At 38.0% G+C, this 23022-nt stretch overlaps 3 protein-coding genes and 1 pseudogene across 4 annotated transcripts; 1 reads left to right on the plus strand and 3 right to left on the minus strand.

Annotated features, from left to right (window-relative positions):
- Nucleotides 1-1978: 1978 nt before the first annotated feature.
- LOC121999644 lies at nt 1979-8292 on the plus strand (annotated as a pseudogene).
- A 1464-nt stretch (nt 8293-9756) lies between these two features.
- On the minus strand, nt 9757-10227 carry LOC121999645 (ethylene-responsive transcription factor 8-like). The gene has a single exon (XM_042554296.1). The coding sequence runs from the start codon at nt 10225-10227 to the stop codon at nt 9757-9759; it is 471 nt and encodes a 156-aa protein (XP_042410230.1).
- Nucleotides 10228-11513: 1286 nt separating this feature from the next.
- Nucleotides 11514-14842, minus strand: LOC122002175 (IQ domain-containing protein IQM2-like). Its single transcript, XM_042557262.1, has 9 exons — nt 13829-14842; nt 13631-13745; nt 13482-13547; nt 13314-13402; nt 13137-13227; nt 12887-13033; nt 12696-12788; nt 12507-12608; nt 11514-12360 (listed from the first exon to the last, which is right to left on the minus strand). The coding sequence occupies exons 1-9, from the start codon at nt 14107-14109 to the stop codon at nt 11734-11736; spliced, it is 1611 nt and encodes a 536-aa protein (XP_042413196.1). The 5' UTR covers nt 14110-14842; the 3' UTR covers nt 11514-11733.
- A 1418-nt stretch (nt 14843-16260) lies between these two features.
- LOC122002176 lies at nt 16261-22725 on the minus strand. 2 transcript variants are annotated; one of them, XM_042557264.1, is made up of 14 exons: nt 22506-22725; nt 21306-22008; nt 21191-21225; nt 21008-21086; nt 20818-20896; nt 20387-20467; nt 20150-20310; nt 20011-20067; nt 19284-19443; nt 18816-19035; nt 17238-17351; nt 16994-17113; nt 16780-16831; nt 16261-16605 (listed from the first exon to the last, which is right to left on the minus strand). In XM_042557264.1, the coding sequence occupies exons 2-14, from the start codon at nt 21909-21911 to the stop codon at nt 16447-16449; spliced, it is 1923 nt and encodes a 640-aa protein (XP_042413198.1). In that variant the 5' UTR covers nt 21912-22008; nt 22506-22725; the 3' UTR covers nt 16261-16446. The 2 variants fall into 2 exon arrangements, with proteins under 2 accessions (XP_042413198.1, XP_042413197.1); XM_042557263.1 differs by having other exon boundaries at nt 20387-20479.
- Nucleotides 22726-23022: the final 297 nt, after the last annotated feature.

The raw sequence follows: 23022 nt of genomic DNA on the forward strand, positions 1-23022 counted from the left end.
TAGGTGTCATTCAATAATATTGAAGATAGATAGCATTGTGACTACAAAATAATCAAAATTTTGACTAATAACAGTGATGCATGAACAAGAACCTGCAACTATAACATTGCATGAACAGAGATCTTCAATGTTAAAGCAAAAGAAAGAGCAACGCGATCACAACAACTTGAAGACTTTAGTTAATCAGTAGTATCAACTAAAGAACTATGAATTATGATGAAGATTACTCCACAAGAAGACAAGTGCACTGACAAACTGTAAATATGAGAACTTTTTTCTACTCTGATGAATCATTGCAAAAAGATCTTGAGCTATGAGATCTTCATTATATGTATCAAAAAACTAACTCATACTGTATCAATCTGAAACCATAGAGGAAGTAATTTAACTAGAAAAGCAGCAGCAAATTGATTGATGCTCCATCCATTTCTCGCCCAATTCTTACAAAATTTCTCGTCCCCTCGAAAACAATCGATCCGCTAAAGTCAAGTAGAAAGGGAAGTACCGAAAAACCCCAGCTTTGCACTCAATCGGATCCCTTCTTCTTCTTCTTCTTCTTCTTCACTACTCGTCGCCTTGTGCTCCGCTTCCATGGCTGCATCACGGAATCGTGGAACCTCGAGGGCATTGCCAGTTGCCTCTTCCTCGGCTTCCTCTTCGAACCATCTTACACTCCGCCGCCCGTATCCTCCTCCTGCCTCTCGACCGCCTCCCGCTTCCCCTTCTCCTCCTCCTCGCCGATTCCATTGCTTCCAATGCGCTCCGCGTCCAGAGCTCTGTCCCCGAATACTTCAATGACGGCCAGCGCCAGAAGATCGAGACCTGCGCAGCGATCACTGGAAGCGAGGTAGGGATTGGAAATGGAGCTCAAAGGCGGAGCCTCTGATGCTCGAATTCTCATTGGAAAAAGGCTCTTTATCGGATTGAAATAGTCGGTAAAATTTTGTAGAGGAGAAAGGTGAGATCTTGGAGATGAGAATTGGATGAGAATTGCGATAGGAGATTGGAGAAAGCAGACGAAGGGGAAGTAAGATTGAGTCGAATAGGAGAAGGCAAAAGCCAAAGGGTGGAACAGATGGCCTGCGTGGTTTGATATATGAAACAGGGGCTGTGCGCCAGAAATTACTGCTCTGGGGGTCAATTTTTTTTACTAAAAATAGCAAAAATCTAATAAACCTAATTAAATACGTTTTAGATTTTTAAACCTTGAAAAAAATCTCTAAATATTGTTTCAATTCTTGCCCTTCACGGCATAACCGAGTTGGGTACTTAGTAATAGAGGAATAAAATTTCTCTCACATAAAGAGATGCTTTTTGTAATCATGATTTACCTCCCTTTCAAATACTTAGTATACGTATCACCTTGTGTCATAAAAACATCAATACTTTTTAAAATAATCACAAACTTTACGCTCAGTTTTTTTGAAGAAGAAAAAACATTCGAGAAATAGAAATTTGAAGGACCAAATAGCAAATAAATTAGAACAATTTTACATTACATTGATCTAAGAAACAAGCTGATTCAACTTTAATTTATGCATTGTAGTTTGGACATGTCAATTTATACATATATTAATTACTATAAAGCTTTTACAAAATCTTACAAATTATCATTTTCTTCTTAACTAACAAAATAATTATATTAATAGTCAAGAGAAAAGTGTTACGGATTAATTCTTTTAAAAAATATTTGATAATTTTAATTTTTTTAATAATTTTTTTATCGTTAACACTCATTTTGAACCGGTGAAATTAATCTTAGAGGGAAGGTTGAACTTCACCAATGTTGCAAGCTAAAGTATAATTTTTTAAAACTGGAGGAGTATTATGAACAAGTTAGCCCATATGGGCATATTTCCGTCTGAAAATACGATGAAGTGGATCCAAATCCAATAACCCGTTATTCATAGAAGCGGATCCTAATCCAATAGCCCGATTACGTACAAATAACTCTCTTCCCTCCCCTCGTCTTGGATCAAAACCCTGGTCGCTGAGTGCTGCTCCGCCCGCCGTCGTCGCCTCTGCTCCGCTGGGGGTTTTGCCATTCGATTTGGCCTCTCTTGAAGCGTGGTTCGATCGTGCTGCTGGGATCCTCTTGGGTTTGTCTCGCTTAGCTTCGTAGACTACTACGCCTCAATGGGAGGCTTGCGCACGCAGGCGAACAAGGCTCACAAGAGCCGCTTCGCGTCCAAAGCTTCTCGTCAGCTTCATCGGATCTCCGGAACTGGTGAGTCTGGCTCAACTTAATTTGATAATTTGGCATTTCTCCATGGTGCAAGTTTCATGTAAGAACCGTCCGTGGGTATTTAGTTAATAAACGCATCGGGAAGCCGGATTCTCACCGGAAAGCAGTGAAGGGCGCACGTACTTCTCGGATACAGCGCGGAAAAATGGCACGCGTCACTAACAGGTGCTTCTCCGTATCTGTTTGTTTTAACCGTATAAAAGGCTTTTTTTTTTATTCTCATTCTCTTTAAGTTGCGTTGTTAATTCAATTGCAGTCAAGATTTTTGTACCTGTTTCAGATGTGTTTTAACTGCTTAGGGATTTCAGAAACGAAAGTAAGGTTGAAGAGTATTTATATCTTTCTCTGCATTATACATATTATCTTGAATGGTTACGCACTTTTTCTCTCTAATGTGATTCAGTGGGTTTAAACTACTTTATTAAAATAGGATCTATACAAACTATAGTCACAAGTAGGCAGGGATCACTTACATATATAGGTAGCGTGCATAAACAAACTTGCAAGTGGCAATAAGCGGAGGCATAAACAATAAAATTTTGCAAAACTGATGATTTGCACGTAATTTTCTTCTTTGCTGCATACTAGGTCCCACTTGCTCTGTTTCTTTCCCTTCCCCATATGCTTAATTAGTTTTTGTACACTCTATATTCAAGTAGAGATTTTGATTGTGACTAAGCGCGAGCAAATTTTCTTGCAATGTTGGCTTACCATCATTTTTAATTTTCATTGTCTTTTTTGCTGAATTGCATAATGTGGCAATGTATCAATTTGTTTATAAATGATTATTGCTCTAATTCTTGTCCCTCTCTCTTAAACTACAGATCCGCGATCAAAAAAGGGTTGCTTTGCTGAAGGAGAAAAGAGCCTCAAGTGGATCATCAAGTCCACCTCGTGTTATTGTGAGTTATATATATGAAACGAGTTTTATTTGTTAATTATGCCATTACAGCTGCTTATTGACTTGAAGGTTGGATCTACCATGTTTGTCAAGATTCAAGGCAATTTCTATGTTTAAGAAATATTTCTCAATTATTTTCCCAATTCCTTTTCTCTCAATATAAATTACCAGTGAATTGCACCGAACAACTTTCCATTTCGGGCATTAACTTATTTGAACTTGTGTAACTCGGATTTTTGTACTAATGTCGTGGTTTAATTGACTTGATAGTTTCTTTTGATAAATATTTCATGGCCAATGTATGATGATTTAAGAAAATTTTAGTTTCATTTAATGAATAGACCACCTGATTATATGGTGTGCTAATAAGATATATGAAAGGCACTTCAGCATCTTACATATGGTGTGCCATTTCTTTTGTTTCTTAAACTTCTAGTGCATTGCCCACTTTGTTCCCACCATTTCCATTCTAATAAGCATGCTATTTGGTATTGAGATTCATGCTTTAGCTTTTCAATTTGAAATCACCTGTATTTCACAGGAGTACTTTAGAGGCAAATAATTACACTGAAGCTGCACAGGGCACCATTTCCATTCTAATGCATTGGCCATTGTTGATGTATCAAGATTTTAGCTCATCAATAAATCTTTTTTTAGTTAATTTTTTGGCTTCTGTGAACAAAATCATACAAAATAAAGAGCAATTGGCTTCTGAAATTTTACAGATTGGAAATTCCTCAAACTATTTAAGTAGCTTAGGTTTAGATTTTGTTCATTCTAGAAACCAGACAATTCTTTTGTAATTGTTCAGCCTTTGTGCCTATGCTTTGACATTATAAGGCTTTGCTGCCTTGATTATTATACGCAGAACAGGTCAGCAAGTATGATTTAGAATACTAGTCGAACCAGTTGGCTAGAGGTTTTTGGCTGACTGGTCATGGAGTGCTTACCAGAGTTGTATGTTTCCAAAGTTAGTTTTTTTTAGTATTTAGCATACCATATAGAACTATCCTTTGCTATGTTGGCAGTTTACTAGTTCAATAAGTATATTGCAACCAAGCAATTTCCAAATGAGATTGTACTGGAGCAGTAAATCATAGGATTTGTTGTGTGAGCCGTAGGTTCCTGTTGTCATATCCATATTAGTGTCCATGCTTACTGTGCATTGTAGGCAAAACAATTCTCCCAATAAAATTAAATGAATAAATGCCTTAACAGGCACCTAGTTTCATCTCTGTACATGTGGTGTGCCTCATGGTCCACTTGCCAATTTAGAAAATTTAAAGGACAAATCTTCTCCTTGTTACGCTTCAACTGTTACTGTGCACAGGAAGATAGACTGAGAGAAACCTGCAATATCATTACTATAATGTGTCTGATAAGACACAATTTTGTACATATTTGGTTGTGGTTTATAGTTCTTGTTAATTAATCTGTGTCAAATAAGACATTTTTCATGGAAGCTAAGAAGCCAATTTTTTCTGCTGGTTACCATGGATATCATCTTAATTGGTAATCTCAATGTTTCTTGCAAATGTTTCCTGATCATTGCCAATAGTCATGATTTTATGCTTTAATAGGCTAGTTCTGTTTACTGATATGTATATGTTGAGTAGACATGGCAACAGAAGCAGAGATGGCTGAAGCTGAGACAAATAACAAAGAGCGGAAGTTGGTTAGGACGAGACTTCCTCAAGGCACTTCAGATTACCAGGTTATGTTGCCTTTTGAGTTATTATACATTTCCCTTACTTTTTTCCATTTCCAAGTACAATATGAATGAACCATGAGTCCCAAGATCCAAGTAGTTGGAACAGATTGCTGGGATCTTATCCAATTGTGACCTATCACTGCAAATATTTAATTTTTGTAGTATCCTTATAAATGTGTTTATTAAAAATTTTTAGTCTCCCTTCAAGGCTTCAATCCTCACACCTTCAAACCTAATTTCTTCTAGCTTATCTACTAATCAAATTCTTTGCTTGTCTTTGAACGCTACAAGTTTTGTTTTCCCGGATGTGTGGTTAACTTTTTTTTCTTCTTTTTTGGGTCTGTTTGTGTCTAGTTTCTTTCAGTTTTCTTTGAAATGCATAGGTGGAAAAACTTGATTGTTCACATTTATTTGCCATGTTTTCTAGGCTGCTTGGATTGTGGAGGATACAGATGATGACTTGGATCTTAGTGATGAGGATCATGATGGTATGATAATGGATGAACATGAAGGCCAAACAGCTCAAGAAGATTCTGATCATTCAGAAATTGATGGTCAATTTATTAGTCAAAATTTTGATAATAAAACTATAGGGGATACTGAGATGGCTGTGAGTTTTCACCCTTTCTGTTCTAAATAAAAGCATACTTCACCTTAAATTCTGATCATTCAGATATTGTTTGGTTGTAGCTTCACTTTTTGTTTTGCTTACATATTCTATGCATGGTTCGCATGCCAATCATCAAAGTTCGAAATTTTTGTAACTTGTCTGACTACGTATTTCTGTTTGTTTCTCCATGTTAATGTTCTATGTGAACATAATATGACACATGTTACAGGATGATGAAAACATGACAAAAGAGCAGATAGAAGCAGAGATTAAGAAAATTAAGGAAGCATATGTTGACGATCAAGGTACTTCTCATCTGCCCAATTACTTACACATAAAAAAATCTCCACCTTATAATCTGTAATTGTTGAGAATCTCACCTATTTTATACGATATAGGAAATGGAATATCATCATTTGCATTCTTGAAAGCAATTTCAGTTAGAGCAATTCTTTTCTTCTCCAGTTAGTTTTCTTTCCTTTTTTTTTTTTTTTTTTTGCTTTAGTTGAACATGAATTGCAAATGCCTATTTCTTTCAGTTGATGATATGCTATTATTCTATTGTTTTCATTAATAGTTCAATTATATATCTGAATACTTTTGTGCTCATATTTTAATGCTCTAATTAACTAATACCTCTTATTTCCTGTAGAATTTCCTGATGAAGTAGAAACACCAATTGATGTCCCAGCTAAAAAGCGTTTTGCCAAATACAGAGGACTAAAGTCTTTTCGAACCTCTTCATGGGATCCTAAAGTGTCCATCTTATATTAGCTTTTTGTTAATTATTTATTTCTCTTTTATATCATATATACTATCTTCATTGGCAGGAATCATTGCCCCCTGAATATGCAAGAATTTTTGCTTGACAATTTTGCCAAAACACAAAAGAACGTCCTTGCAAAGATGCTCGAGGTGGACGAAGGAAACATGAATGAATGTGCTCCTATAGGATCGTATGTGAGATTATACTTGAAAAATGTACCTTTGGATGTCGCTGCCAGGATATCTTTACCCTCAAGGAAAGTGCCTGTGCTTGTATGTGGGCTTCTGCGACATGAATCAAAGATGTCCGTCCTTCACTTCAGGTATAGTATGTTTATGTGAGTTATCATATTCAGATAGAATGCTTACTATTTCAATTGTTAGTATGCGGAAAGGTGATTGTGATTGTTGCCATGGATCTTTACTTTGACTATATTCTAGTTGTGTTAATCTTATGGGTCCATTGAGTCTACTTATGATGAAATTCAATCATCAATGTTCCTTCATCACCAACACATGTTAATTATCTTTAGGTATCATCTACTTTGTATGATGTAACAAATCCTTAGGAACATTGTGGATAACCTTCGTGACTTATGCATCCTTATTTGTGAGATCCTCATCGGGAGCACTCTGTGCGACATTGTACAGTGACTTGCTTGTATGATTTCTTCCCATTTGTTAGAACTCCATTTTTGAAATTGTGATCGAATTATTTAATCCATGTCAACAAGTCTACATACAAATTAATATATGATGGATTCTCAACTTTAAATTGGTACTTATGAGAACCTGATGATGGATGGGTCAATGAAATCAACTGAAGAACAATTGTCCTAAGACCAATACCTGCTAAGCTCAATTTAATAAGTTCTGCATTATATAACTGGGCTAAAGCTTGAAAGGCATTTCTTATGTTTTTCTCTGTCTGCAGCATTAAAAACATGACCCTTACGATGCCCCTATACAGTCCAAGGAGATGCTCAGTTTTCATGTAGGGTTCCGTCAGTTTTTGGCAAGGTACTATTATGGTGAACTTTTGGCGTTTAGATGTTTACTGAAGCTTCCTTAGTCCTAACAATTCTGTCGATAAAGGACTTAGAAGTTGAAGAGTCTTCAACATGCTTTATTTGTAGGCCATTGTTTTCTTCTGACAACTTGAACTCTGATAAGCATAAGATGGAGAGATTTCTACATGCAGGACGTTATTCTGTGGCTACTGTTTATGCTCGCATTAGTTTTCCTTCATTACCATTGGTTGTCCTGAAGATTCAGGATGGAGAAGCTCCTGCAGTTGCTGCCATTGGTTCACTAAAATCAGTGGACCCAGACAGAATAATTCTTAAGAAGATCATTTTAACCGGGTAAATTTTTTCTTAGCTTTATTTTTCCTCGCATGTAAATTTGAATTTGTCTACTAACCAATTGCAGACAATTGTATACTTAGTTGCAGACCTAATAATTGTTTCTTTTTTTGCTATGTGCCCTAACACAATCATTCTACCCTGAATTCTGATGTCAAACATTCAAAGGTTAGCTTAGAAATATATTTAGATGTAATGCAGAAGCACTCCGTTTTCCCAAGAAGACATTTTTTTTTACTTTGTCATGCAAACTAATAATTGTTGTGAATGATACCTTTTCCCTCACATCTCTGATTTTTTTTTTTCACTTCCTCTTGCAAATTACAATCATTGCCACATCTTTTCCCCTCAAATTTCTTAGCTACAACTCATTATGCATGATGATGTTACTATATGCTATAATACAATAATTGTATAATGATCAAACTTGTTTGAGGTTTAGCAATGAGTATATTTTAATATTTGCAATTTAATATCTCTGCACAGCCATACGGCATACATAAAGTGAATTTTCAGGCATAGTAAATCGATCAACCTAAGAAGATACTTGTACTTGGATTACGTTTATTATCCCGAGTTAATAACCCACAAGATTTCTGTTGCAGCTACCCTCAAAGAATTTCAAAATCGAAGTCCATCGTACGGTACATGTTTCATAATCCTGAGGATGTCAGATGGTTCAAGGCAAGTCTCACCTGCATTTTTTGGCGACGTTCTTAAAGTGCCATTTGAAGTTCCTGATACATTTTCTCCCTGACATGCAGCCACTAGAGGTATGGACTAAAGGTGGTCGTCGCGGTCGAATAACTGATACTGTCGGTACTCATGTACGTATACTTTATAGTTATAATGAATGCCACAAATTGGGACCTAGATCGAGGAGCATGCAGTTTTCTGAATCGTGGCCTTGTGTTTATCGTACTTCAGGTGCTATGAAATGTATCTTCGATGGCGTGATTCAGCAGAGCGACACTGTGTGCATGAGTTTGTACAAGCGTGTTTACCCCAAGTGGCCCGACATCCAATGAAGGGGCACAAGTAAGTGAAACTCACTCCGGCTCAAACTAGTTATTATGTTTGTATATTCTATCAGCCTTTGGTCTATCAACCAAACGATTTTTTTGTCCGGTTTGTATTCTTCTGGTTTCTAATTATCATGTATATTGTTTTTAAAAAAAATTGTTGATATTGTTGTTTGCTGCATTTACTGAAATACAAACGTAAATAAGAATTAACGTGTGAATCCCGTCGATGTTACGGTTCCTCTCTCCGACCCCGCGACAAACGCCAACGCACAAACAAGGCGTCTGTCTGAATGGGTCAGTTTTCTCATCCCCCGCGCTGTCGGCAAGTCCCCGGCGATGACCCCATTTAAAGTGCACAAATCGAGGGAGAAAAACAAAGATGCAAATCTCGCCGTCCATCTGCCAATCCCATGCCGCCACGCTTCCTCCGCAACACGCGTCCCCTTCCTTATCCTCAACTTTAAAGACGATGGGCCCCGCTGCAATCCTCGCTGATGCGGCCTCTGCGCTGCCATCTCTTTTTTTACATTATCTCTTGCCAAAAGCGGCTGCCGCTGCAGCAGCCAATTTGTTCTACTCCCGCCGCGGCCGCCGTTTACTTTTTTTTTTTTCTTTTTTTTTTTTTTAATATAAATCACATCGTGGCCGGTAAAATCTCTGAAAACACTATATATTTAATATACTTTTTTTTTTAACTTTTATTGGCTGTCATGACAATTTATAGCTTATTTTTTCTACACTTATTTCTTCAACTAAATTTTAATTTTAGAAGTATATTTAATATACTTTTACCTTCATCTATGAAAAAATCATATATTATTGTGTTTTTTAATATTCAGTTATATATAATTCGAGAATAAATGGTTGTTTTCGACAACATTAATTAATTGTTTTTAATGTGCGGCTCTATCTCCGTACGCGGACTAGCATCAAAGTAATTGACAATATTTCGGTGGCATTTCGGTCATTTAATATCGAAAAAGACGCGCATATGGCATTAAAGACCGAACCGGACAAGTCAACCGGGGGATTCGCGTCTAAACCGGTTTCTTGTGAACCCCTCTGTACAAAGCCGCGACCGGCTAAAAAAAAACCGAAAACTTTTAACAGAGGCATCTCGACCGTCCGATCTACATCAATAGAAAGGAGCCGGCAAATTGAGATCAAACGCAAAGGGCGTCTTCGCCTCCGCCGCGCCGCCAGCGGCGACGGCGGCGGTGTTCTCCTGCGCCACCACCTCGACGGCGTCGACGCGGCACACGGATCGCCCCGGCCCTCCTCCGGCCGGAAGCCCCAGCGACAGGTTCCGCCGCCCGAGCACCGGCGGCCTCCAGCCCGGAGGCGTCGGGGTAAGGCCCCACGCCACCGGCTGGTCGTCGGCGGATCCGAAGTTGGTCTTCGCCTTGGGGCCGCGCAGGCTGCGCGCGGCCTCGTCGTACGCCCGCGCGGCCTCCTCCGCCGTGTCGAAGGTCCCCAGCCACCTGCGCGTCTTCTTCCACGGGTCCCGGATCTCCGCCGAGAACCGCCCCCACGGCCGCTTCCGCACCCCACGAAAGTGAGCCTCCTCCCGCGCTCCTCCCCCCGCCGCCGCCGCCGCCGCCGCCATCGCCACCAGAAGATTTCGAGGCGAAGCGAAGGGGTTCCAAGATTGGGTATTTATAGGCGGAGCCGACGGTCTCGCTTCCGCCCGACAGGTATTCGCCCGAATGCCCGTCTATTTTTACCGGTTACCATTCGGCCGCCCTCAGTAAGTCGGTAACGTGCGAAATGGGCGCTTGCGTGCCCGCTGGGCTCATCCAATGGATGGCGGTGATTCAACCTCGGAGCTCGGTATCTCGCGTCATCTGCGCGAATCACGCAACGTGACGGCGATCGCGCGCCATCAGACGGCTGGTGACGTCCGGATCAACGACAGTGAACGGTGATCGCAGCGCAGTCCCGGCGCACTGTCAGTTGCCAGGTCACGGGACCACCCCCACGTGTCGTCCAACTGAGGGAACCGGATGAATCGAATCTCCCACCCAAAAAACGGATTTATCAAATTTATCTCTTTTGATTAGCTAAATTCTTATATTGTTTTATTTTAAACTTTTTAATCGCTTGCTATATTTTATTAATTCCAGTGAAAATTATTTTATATTTGTTACGCCGTGGATATAGCATTACAGATCAAGGAGTCCCCCGCTTTTGTCTCCACTCTTGGATTTACGTCACTACTTGATTAAATAAAATAGCAAAGCATGAAAATTTTAAAGCTCGGAAGTATTTCAAAATTAAAAAAAAAAAAAGAAATTATAAAGGATGCAGTAAGTTTTAGTAATTAGCTATGGTAATCACGTGGGTTTGTGGATTAGTGGGTAGACAATTAAGCAGACTCATCGCCGGAGGAATTAAAAAGTCTTGATCCGAGTCATCAGACACGCCGGCGGATGAGGAAATAATATAATTGGTCGGGGGAGATTTGAATAATCTAGCGTGTCGGCCACTGGATCCTCCGTGACTTAGACCACAGTTCACGTCCATGGCTTTCAATTTTTGGTGGTTCACCAGAACTTTTTGCTGATTTTTCTTGTCTCGCAATTATTAGCTGGCGAATTGCTCGAGGACTACAGGACCGATCAAACTTATTGAATCAAGAATGCAAGTGACAGATGAGGACGAATGCATGGTCAAAAGGTCAAAAGTCAAAGGTCAAAGTCATGGACGGCAGACCGCATGGCTGAAGTCAAAGGCACTAGTTGTTTAGGTCGTGAGAAGATGGGAGCATTCTCAATGTTTCCCTCTCAAGATCAGAAATGTACACCACTGAGATCAAATTTCTTTATCTGAAAATGACGATGAATGATCGAGGAACACAAGATATTGGCACACGATTAAAAAGGAATTCGAAAATTATCAGTCTGAACACAACAATGGCACTAAGATCCGTCTGAAAACCACAACTTGTAGTGTGTAATTTATTTTCTGTGACATCAATTTTCTTGTGTACAGTTTGTGTAGTATACTCTACATCTGTGGAGAGATCTACCAAAAAGATGAATTCGATCCTTTCAACATGTTTTGTCGAAGAGACTGGTTTCTTCTATGATATCTATGGTTTGTGCAGTTCTTACTAAGATGCTTCCTTGGCTCTTGGACTGTTGGATTTCCTAGGAGAAGCAAATCTTGACACCCCATCACTTCTCGGCGACAAGTTTACTTGTTCCAGGGCTTGAAATCGGAGCTCCGGCGGGTAGTCCCTCACACACCCAATTCTAGGCCCTGCACCTGATATCCACCTGAAAGAAAGCTGCTTCCCCAACTGATAGGACTCAATTCTATTCTTGGATTTGATCCTCCTAAGTATCAACTCTGATGGCACAATAGCTCCTGCATCTTGCTCTTGCTCCTTGCTAAAGAGATTCTTTTTTACGAAAATATAATTGGTTTTTGAACTCGAAGGATTTTCCGATACTGCACTTTCTCCTCCTCCATCTGTACTAGTCCTATCTAGTTCTTTCGAACTGCCTACTTCCTCATCGTCCTTTTCTTTTCCACAGGGTTTGAGATCAGCAAGGGGACAGTTTTCTTCCTTAAATGCCTCAAATGAAGATCTCTGTGCTGCTGGATCACTGCTTAGTGTTTGTTCGTTCGCTTCGGTTTCATGTTCAGTGCTGATTTCTTTTTCAGACAATTTGAGCCCAGAGTTGCTCTTTTGAAGTTCATGATTGAATTCATGATCCTCTCCAGCGACACCTTTCTGGTAAGAGCAAGCAAAGGGGAACATACCCACTCAAATTAGTCATCGAAAATCCAAGACACTCAAGACTTCACTTATGTAACTTAACTCATAGTTTTCAGGTTGTCAGCATTCTAAACAAGTAGAATGTGCATGGACTTGCTCACCTTCACATCACCAAGATCAACCTTATTTTCCACAAGAAAGCTCATGAATTCTTCAAAGTTCTCTTCTGTCGGTCGGTAGTGCCCACTATGAGAACACACAGCCTAACAAATTATGATCGAATAGCTAAACCTCTCGAGTAGCAAATCATTTCTTAGGACCATGAACTAACATATTTAGTGAGCATTTACCTTGAGAATTCCATCTTCTACAACTAATTGCCCAGCAGCAGATGTGGCTCCTCCAGCAAGGAAACTTGAGTGCTGAAATTTACCTTTTTTCTTCTGAAGAATTCATTAAAGGCTGCTGTTACATAAAACAACCATATCGAAAAAAAGAAGTGTTTTTTTATAAAATTTCAATGGATCGAGAAAACTTCCACCTGACCAACATATAAATTCTTTGATGTGCTCAAGACAAAAATCCACTTAGCATCTTGAGGACTATCAGATGTGTTCAGCAATTGTCTGCTCTGTTTGTAGAAGAATTTTCCATCCTCAATTACTACTTCATAAGCCTCCCTTTCTTTCTGCAAATCGAGAAATCTTTTCACATATTCCTTCGCAATGTTACTCGTATATAGCATGTGTGTTTGAAATGAAAAGAATTGGATAATCTATGGCATTGCTTACGGGGCCAAGATACTTGACGCACTGTTGTTGAAGTCTCGACCGTGGGCACTGTTCTTCGAGATTGACCTCCTTTCCTTCTCCAACATCAAGCCTATTAATCCACATTAGTAGTGGTGGTTATGTTCCCTAATTGAACTTTGTCCCTTATAAACAATTCATTGAATATTTCAAACATACCAATAGAAGAAGGGCTCCATGCTCTCACATTGAAGCCAACAATCATAATAGAATTGGAGATTGTGGCCATAACGATGTCGAGGATCGATCTGCGCATATAGGTTAACAATAATAGATTGAGCAAAACATGAGCTAACATGCAAAAGAAGTGGTGTGTGATTAACCTACTGCTTCTAGCCAATGCTGCAAAGCTAGTTTCTGAGCTTTCTCATCCTTTGACAAACCTTTGCCAACCTATAACCGAAGAAGAGCCAGAAGCTTAAGCTCGAACATCATTCCAAAATGAACACAATTGTCATAGAAAAAGTATCAACTACCTTAGCAGCTCTGGTTCTTGCACGGGACCATCGAGAAATCGCAGTTTCCGGTTTCTCGATATCGAAAAATGACACAGAACTTAGTTTGAGCAGTGCAAAATCCAACAATTTCCACCTACAAGGCGCAATCCGAACACAATCACTAAGCAAATCCTTTTCAGAATGAAAACCCACAAAACCTGAGAACAAAGTCCATACCAACGCTGTTCTATGAGAACAGCACAATCCGCAAGCCTCCTTCGAGTTTGAAATCCTTTGTAGATTTTCTGCAGTTTCACAGCAGCTTGGTGCTTGGGACACTCAGTCGATATATTCAAGCTCGATTCGAGTGATCTCATCTTCAAAGGACTAGATTTGGAGCTCCTTATGGAAATCCTTGTTTCTGATTTTACAGAACCTTCAAGTAGAAACCTTTCCGGGCAAAAAACCTTGAGAGCCATCGAGTGGAAGTCCCTTCTACTGAAACTGAGGGACTTCATCTCGTTCCCGAATTGAGGGCCCTCTTAATGAGAGCTTCCATTCCATCATCCTTACCTTCATAGCAAGCTCTAGAACTTGAGAAAGCTATTTCCAGGTTTATGCGACGTGGAAGAGCCTTTGATGCTATGCATCTCATGGTTCTTAAAAACAATGAGATTTAGGCATCGCCTTGGAGACAAACATGAATCAGGAGGTCAAAATCACAGGTCTTGCAGTCAAAATTGAATGAAAAATGGAAATTTTTGGTTTAAATTATTAAGCAAACAGTCTATCAAATTCCAAAAGCGACAAACTAATGATCTAAAAGGGACCAATCTTTCTTAACTTTTCAAACTTCCAGATTTAAACAAAAAATCTTTTCTTTTCATAAAAACAAGTACGAAACAACAATCTCGTAGACTTAAATTAGAAAAAAAAAGAACAAAATAAATCAGCAACCCCCAAAAAACCTTGGGGAAAACAAAGCAGAGAACACATGTAAAACAGCTGCTACCTCCATATATCAGAACCCTAATCACAGTAGGCAGACATGAAAGATCGAAACTTTACCCGATAAAAACTTCACCTTGGCCAACTTAAAGCTTGTGATTGCCAGAAAGGAACGCATCTGAGACAGGGATTGAAGAAGTGAGACAGAGGAACTAACCTGAGAATGAGATGGATGTGTTTAAACAGGGTGGGAGGTCGGTGAAGCGCCCAAATGTCCGTTCACGTGTTCTCCCCGTACTCTATCTCTTTAAACTCTATATCGTTATTTTCTTTAAAACAAAAAATTGAATCATCATAATTAATATTAATAATTTAATCAATATTCAACTTATCAATATATATTCATGCATATGTTTGACATTTAAATCGATATAAATAATGTATATTGAAATAAAGAGAAAATAATTAATTAGTTAATGACTGAATTTACTAGATATGAATGGTTAAAATATCTCTATCAGGGAAGATATTGGTTGTATAGATTGTTTAATTAATTTCAAAAAGTTATAGCTAATCAATGAATATAACTTAGGAGAGAGTACAAATTATTATTTTTTTTAGAAAACAAATATTTTTTATTTGTTTATTTTTAAATATTTGCGGCTGAACGGCTACACACGACATATTGGTTTCATATTGACTGCACGTTGTTCAACCTCGGCACAGGATCTCTCATCTCGCTCTCAAGTCTATTTTTTTAGATTTACCGTTGACTATTTATAGAAAACAATTTGACTTTTTAAGACGCTTCACGTGTGATAATATAAAAGAGTATTTTTCTTTATATATAATTTTAAAATTCTATTATAATTTAATAGTATTTTACCACCCAATTTAATAGTATTTAGAAAATAATACAACTTTTATTTATAATATAATTTAATAACATCATACACCTATTAAATAATACAATATTTAAAATGATAAAAAAGTTAACAATAATATTTTTAGCTAATCATTAAGTGCATAAAAAAGTTAACAATAATATTTTTAGCTAATCATTAAGTGCGTTCAGATCTACATAATTGTTTTTTTTTTTTTTTTGCTTATTTATTCTTGATTCGGGTCAACTAATTTGATTTGCTCCCCAAAATATGTGGATTAATTGATTCCGCGTGTAAAATATAATGCGTGAGGTCGATAGCCCTGTCAGTTAGCTATCGATTGGTTAGGCTGGACCCACTTAAAGGTACTACTGCATTAAAGCATAAAAGATGCATATCAAAGACATTGCCAATAGTTCATTATCCACCAAACAAATTCATAAGATTAAATTTGAGTTAAAACCTCATTATCACTCACAGATAAACGAGTCATTTTAAAATCAAGTCCAACGCTCACGGATATAAAACGAAAAATAAAAAACTAATAAAATTATTTTTATATATTTTTAATTCAAGTTTTAAAAATAACCTATTCCAAAGCAGAATAACATCACATATAATCGATCCTTTTTCAATTTCATATTTGTAAAATTTCGTCCACCAAGCTGCCTTTTATTTTCATCTATTATACCGTAAATCAGAAATAAAATAATGCAATTTTACCAGTAACCATCAAGAGAGATCGAGTAGACATGTTGGCGACAAGAGCATCACAGCTGTTCTTGCGGTTGCTCTTGATTTAGTGTATAATGGAAACAAAGATGATCGAAACAGAAATAAAAGGAGAAAAACATATACTAAACTTGCATATGAATCTCATACATGCCGATCCTTTACATTAGCTTGTGTTTTACGTTCTCTGATGATGGAAAAATGGTGCATTGCAGTCGGGCATGTGATGTTCATCTTTCCAGGGAGTGTTCTCCAGGAAATCCCCAGTAGGATTGCCTTGCTGAATGAAGTTCAATCCGCGTCTCCAAGTCCATCACTTCCATCCCCCCTCTTGGATATTGGCATCATGCGACTGTTTGATCCGTGTTTCTTGCTCTGTGCGGCAATCTCGGCATTCTTCCGCAAGACGGCACCGGGAGAAGGATAGGGACGCTGCTGAAAAAGAGGACCCTGCAATGCAGAATAAAATCAGCCCTGGACCAGACCGAAAACACGAACAAATGCACGATAGGTCAGGTGGAAATGTTAATGTTAATTTCCACAGCAGAACTAGACAGTGTCCCAACTAAAGGTCAAATAAACCTAGTAAATTTTTACAAGAAGCATTTATCAGAGAAAACTTACAGTAGCAGTGGTGTCGGCTGCTCGTGGTTGCACCCCTTTAAGGCCCACAACCCTAAACAATCACAAAACCGATCAAATAGTGTTCATAAATTGCATGATATTCCTTCTCAGCAGATACACCAAACAAGAACTCTTACAAACTACAACTCAAACACTATAGCAGTTAACAATGCAATGGTACTTGTTTACATTTAATTTAGTTAACAAAACATACCACCCGCCGCGTGGAGCATCTGAATAAGAGCTTGGATCCATTGGGTCCAATTCATCATCCTCGGAGAATGTTCGTTTCCTATCTCTTCGATTGCCTTTTCCAAGTGGAGGCTTGCTCGACCTACATATCAACAATTGGGTAATAACTGCACATGTTACACTAGCTTAGACATTTAAAAAGTGCTGATTCAACATGCTTTGTTCTGTTTCTGCTGTGTATTTTTTGTGGTGAGGAAATAAATTACCTATGCTTGGGAATTGCTTTCCCTGACTGATCTCCTGAGCTAGCATCATATTTTCCGTGTTGATCATTTACTATGTAAGGTGCCGGATCTTGTTTAAATGGGAGATTGTGAATCCTGCAACAAAATATCATTTATTAATTTTATTTAGTTTTTCTATAAGCTGATTCTGTACATTCAAAAGCATAATGATCTATGAAAAAGAAAATGAATTAGGCTGATGTGTATAATATGTTAAGTTTCACAGTGAATTGCGGCTCCATCCCCTCTGCATATGGTAAATAATATAAAAGAAACCTCCACTACCAGTAAAGATGACATGGGACATCACAAAGTACTCGTGCAATTCATACTTTCTGGAGGAAGTGGAGGTACAAGTAACCCTAATTTCTATATTCTGGGAGATCAGAGTAAATATAATTGATAAGGATAAAAGGTCAACACCATATAGCAAGCGTTAACTAGTAGAGAATCATGACTAGTGCAAATTTACTCTTGGCTTTATTTGAAGAGATACAAACAAGCTTCTTTTAACTTTCCCCTGTGTATGGCTGATACAAGAAGAAAGAACTGGTTGTCAAGCACAAGTTATAGCAAGAGAGATTGACTAATTGTAGTTCTGCAGATTTGTTTGCTAATTGAAGGAAACCAGCATGGGGTCATACTCTGGGATAAGAGTGATATATCATATACACAAAGGAAGGATAGCTAAGCACATGATAGTAGATGTCAAATGATCACACAACTCGAAGTATACATGGAAAAATTGCAATTGGTCAATAACCAACAATCAAAACTCACTGTCTGGCTTAGTATGCACAATTGCAGAAGATGCAGACTTAAGCTACTGATAACCAATAAAGACTAATCTGTCACAGACTTCTTGAAGATGTAACCAACTGATCAGATGTTTAACTATATGTCTTGGTAACTACTAAAACTCCCTGACAAATGGTGATTCAAACAACTTGACTTCATGTTTACTACTATAACTCTTGAAGACTAGAATTTTTGTATGTTCTCAAATTTGTGCCTAGATAGCCCATTATCTATGATGTTTATAAATATAAAGAATTATTCTTTCAACCTTAAACTTAAGAAACTAAAACAAAAAATCATAGCTCAAGAAATTGTTGAATTTGGATTTAGTTTCGGGTTTAAAACATAATTAGGAGTCATCTCTTGGTCCCTGAATAGATAATTAGCATAATGTCATAATGTCCTTTCTTTGCACCATCAGCATTTGTGAAAGATATCAGAGCAGCCCGATGCACGAAGTCCCCGCCATGCGGGGATCCGGAGAAGGATCCATTGTACACAGCCTTACCCTGCTTTTTGCAAGAGGTTGATTCCAGGATTCGAACCCGTGACCCTTTGGTCACATAGCAACAACTTTCTTGATGCGTCAAGGCTCCCCTTCCATTTGTGAAAGATATATCAAACCAATTTTTAAAAATATCAGTCTATGTTGTCATATCTATATCTACATACCAAGGCAAACTAGAATCAATAATTTGTCTACACATAAGGAAAATCAAATGCTTATAAACAAACTGAAAGTAGCACATTCAGAAGAAATACCGTGTGCAGTGATTGCAATAGCCCCAATCTTGGACCAAGCCAAGTCCCCATCCACCACAACCCATGCATCTTTTCACTTGATTGGGATATAAGTGCTCGGTTCTAAAGTAATGTCCATGAGTAACGTTGTGCACACTGTTCTGTGAACAGTCAAGTCTACTTGAAGCAGGCCGCTCCCATTGCGAGATATGTGTCTTTACGTTATAGTAGTATGTTTGTCCTATTACATTTGAAAAAACAATGGATTAAAGTAGATAAGGGAACAATATGATGGTTTTGATCTCCCTGATATAAACAATAGCAAAATTTTCAAATTAAATAGCAATTTGATGAATCAAAGATGATAAAATCCAGATAATATATAAAATAGAAAATAAAAAACTAGTGATCCTTCTGATAATAGTGTCTCAGCAAGGTGCATAGGTTTTGTGAATGTCTGAGCTAAAAATAAGGACTTTTCCATCATACCAGTAGAATTATCAATTGCCTCTTGCCAATCATCGGGCAATGGGTGCTGGCTTAAAGCAACTTTATAGCTATCATTTGCACTGGGAATTTCCCATTGTCTTTCTCCAGTTTTTTCATTGTAATAATAGGAAGATCCAGTCGCCGGATCCTTTGCTTCAATCTAAGACAATAAGAAAAAGTCATTAGCCTCATTTTATGCATACCATTGTTTGTTAGCCTAACTAGTAGAATCTCAAACAATAAAAATATTTCATTTTGCAAAAATTAAAAAGGTCCCAATAAAATAAGTACTTGTGTCTAAATAACAACCCTACTTTATTCTACCTGGCTTAAATTTGTAATACCTAGCACATCTCACTAATTATGCTAAACCTTATGATACCATGTAAACATAAAGCCTATGGAAAAGATTCCTAATTAAAGAGATCATTGTTCATTGTTTTAAATATAAAAATTTCCTTAATATATTTCTCATCTTCTATGAGATCATTAGTTAAGTCACACAACCACATGAGATCAACTACTGAGGCAAACATCTATCCGGGTGCTGCAGCACAAGCCACAACAAAAGTTGAGAACTTTCACATGACAAAACTGTGTATGGAAACATGTCAGATAATGTGTAAATTGAACTGAACTCACATAAATTTCAAGATCAAGCTTGTCATTTCACAGAAATTTCTGATGCATAAGGAATGGCAAATGCATTAACATTTTACATGCTTACCCAACCAATAGGTAACGCAGAGACACTTTTTGCCAAATCATTTTGATGATCCAATTTCTGGCATGCATTGTGAAGTCATTGATTAGAGCTAGCAAGACATGCAAAAAGACAACGATTTTAGATTAGGATAAGAACTTGCATCTTCAATTAACTTGGAACTATCATCAAGTTTAACGTCTCTAAGAATTCCCCTTGCTTTTAATCTCTTCTTCAAATATTCGGGTAACTCCTTTTGAGCAACCTTTGATTCTGAAACTTCAATTGAGGAACTCAAACTAAGACCTTCATCTTTGGTTTTCCCTGATGGACCAGATGCTCATCAAACCTCTCCATATGAAATTATAAAATTAAAGGATAATTTTTTAAAGAAACCTACTGGACTGAACATTAAATGATGGAGCAGCATAATATGCACCACCACCTGGCACTCCATAGCCATTACCAATTTCAACATTGCCTGACCAGAAATCTACAATGGTCAAATAAGTATAGACAAGAACATATCACTTCAAAAGAAAACCAATATCATACAAATGAAAAGGAAAGAATTATCATGATTGATCAGGAAAGAATTGGCTTTATCAATAGTTATGATGTTAGGGCATCATTATCTTGGAACCTTGAAGAAAGCATATGCTCAAAAATTATGCATTAACTTAATGTGATTTGAGGAAAATGCATATAAATTCTTCCGAGATCCCAAGAGGCATAATTTATCAAAATGGAAACTTAAGAATTACAAATGAATTAAACAAATGCAAAGAGCTGGAAATATCATGAAACATATAAAAAAAAGGCATGACATACCATTGTCATGGTGGATCGACTTTCCACGTTTATTGGTCATTTCAGTCCTATGATCAGAAGCCATCTTCAATAAGTGCTCCTACAGTAAGCAGTAAAAGAGGCCATAAAAACACAATCACTTTGAATAAAAGTATGCAGAGCAAATAGTTATGCTATGATGGTTAAATATATAGGATGACAAGTAACAGACCTTTAATGCATTGGGATCATAGCGCCCAGACATAATATCTTTGCTGTCATCCAAAGATCCAGTTCTGCCCTCTACTTGACTGTGATTAGAAACAAATTACAATAACTTGAAACTTTTTTATGATCACTTATTAAAATATCAAGTGCCCAGCAACATGAAATGAGATGCACAAGAAAAACTGACCTTTGAACTTTTATAATTTCTTGTGTAATAATTTCCTGGATGTGACAAATTGGCATAACTTCAACACCACAACAAGCAGAAACATGAAGTCTTAACAGTAAATTAGGAAATATACCTGTTTATGTAGTACAGCTTTTTCAGCAGCAGTCTCAATTCTGAAATCTTCACTACATAAATTTGATGTTTTGACCTCTGGATCCTCTTCAACCCTTTCAGGAGCACTGGGCAGCTCAGAGCTGTTATCTACTGATCCTAGATGATTTACCATACCATACTCTGCAATTTGTGACACTGCACCAGAGATCTGATCATTTAGCATGGGTAAACTTTGTTCAGGATGTTTATTGTGGAGCTTAGAATTAGAGTTGGTAGTGCTATCATGAATGATTTCCTGGATAATCTGGACCTTTTCACTATCAAGATGCGGTTCTGATAAATTAAAAATGTTTTCCACCTGCAAACTTTGAATAGGTGCAGCGCTGGGCCCATTGGATAGAGATGGTTGTGAATGCAGAAAGTTTTGAGCTGAAGGGAAGGGTATATTCGAGGGCCTGATAGGGAAAAGATTTGCTGAACCATTAGTCTGTCTGTCACAATTGTATGTAGGAGGCAGCGGAGAACTAGGTGCAGGTGGATCTATAGGTGCAGCATCTGACGTAGTATGTGAATGTGAGTATGCATCAAATTCAGAAGGCAATGATTGATCATACGCATTCTCCATGCCCCAGAGATTTCTTACTCCTTGAATTTTCTATGGCTCTACACTAAGAGATAAGCTTGCAAAATATAGAACTAGTATAAGTGGTGAAACTTTCAACCTGAAAATAGAAAATTAACACAGCATTAGATAACGCCATTGATACTGTCAAATTGGGGAGTTTAGATGTGCTTCCGCGTGCACACTATTGTGGCACCCAAATAATACAGTTAATGTCAGTAGTCACCTAAAAGGAAGAAATAATATTTAGCACGATATCAAGATGATACAGAATAGCCACATCAAGGAAAAAAAACTTTGTCCTCTAATTAATGAACCTCCGGACTTTCGTCTAAGTAGGATGTGATACAACTGGTAGAAGCAAATTTAAAGCATAACGAGGGAATGAGTGGTACAAAAAAAAAACGAGAGATTGATTTCCTAGAAACTGTATGTAATAATCAAATACTCCTATTTCAGTTTCTCAGCAAGGAAAACCCTAGACAGAATAATCAAGTTCCTTTCTTTTTTGCATTCCTTACGATACCAATCATCATTAAGCTGAAAGAAAAGAAGGAAGGAGAAGCAGAATGAATCTATTAAGAGTGACCAACTTACTTCTGGTGGCGGCCGCAGAGGCTGGAGAGAAGAGACCACGTGAGCCTTCTACGATTTCCTTTCCGGCGGACGGCGGCAACAAACAGCCGGACTTTGAGTCGCAATCATCCAGCACGTAATCAATGAGCGATTTGGAGATCGTGGCGATTCTTCTCTTCGGCGAAGAAGCCGGCGAGGGAAACACGAAGATGATAACTGGATACTGAAAGGACAACAAGGATCGAGGACGGAAACAATTTGTTGATAAAAGGACAACAAACCGGCCCAGCCCATATAGTCATTTTCAATTTGGGCCGGAAACAATTTGTTGATAAAATTTAATGTTGTTCAGCATTTGCGAGTTTCTGGAACTTTACTCACTAAACCATACCAGCCCTAGAATTCGTTCTTCAGAAAAACTATCCAATCATCGAGTACGTAGTCAGTGGGTCAAATCCTCTGTCCACATTTCTCTCTGTCCCCGTATTTTACTATCGCTCGGACAAATCAGATTACATCTTAATGCATCATGGCATCT

The sequence above is a fragment of the Zingiber officinale genome, chromosome 7A (genome assembly GCF_018446385.1).
Source record: "Zingiber officinale cultivar Zhangliang chromosome 7A, Zo_v1.1, whole genome shotgun sequence".
Taxonomy (NCBI): Eukaryota; Viridiplantae; Streptophyta; class Magnoliopsida; order Zingiberales; family Zingiberaceae; genus Zingiber; species Zingiber officinale.

Excerpts from the sequence above, each read along its gene's own strand:
- LOC122002176 (XM_042557263.1), bottom strand. The coding sequence starts at position 21,911 with ATGGAGAATGCGTATGATCAATCATTGCCTTCTGAATTTGATGCATAC. Across the intron at positions 17,352-18,815 it reads TATTGCAATCACTGCACACG|GATTCACAATCTCCCATTTA; the intron begins GTATTTCTTCTG and ends ATTTTGTTGCAG. Across the intron at positions 17,114-17,237 it reads AAAGCAATTCCCAAGCATAG|GTCGAGCAAGCCTCCACTTG; the intron begins GTAATTTATTTC and ends GTTGATATGTAG.
- LOC121999645 (XM_042554296.1), bottom strand. The coding sequence starts at position 10,227 with ATGGCGGCGGCGGCGGCGGCGGCGGGGGGAGGAGCGCGGGAGGAGGCT.
- LOC122002175 (XM_042557262.1), bottom strand. The coding sequence starts at position 14,109 with ATGAAGTCCCTCAGTTTCAGTAGAAGGGACTTCCACTCGATGGCTCTC. Across the intron at positions 13,548-13,630 it reads CAAGAACCAGAGCTGCTAAG|GTTGGCAAAGGTTTGTCAAA; the intron begins GTAGTTGATACT and ends CTTCGGTTATAG. Across the intron at positions 12,361-12,506 it reads TTGATCTTGGTGATGTGAAG|AAAGGTGTCGCTGGAGAGGA; the intron begins GTGAGCAAGTCC and ends TGCTCTTACCAG.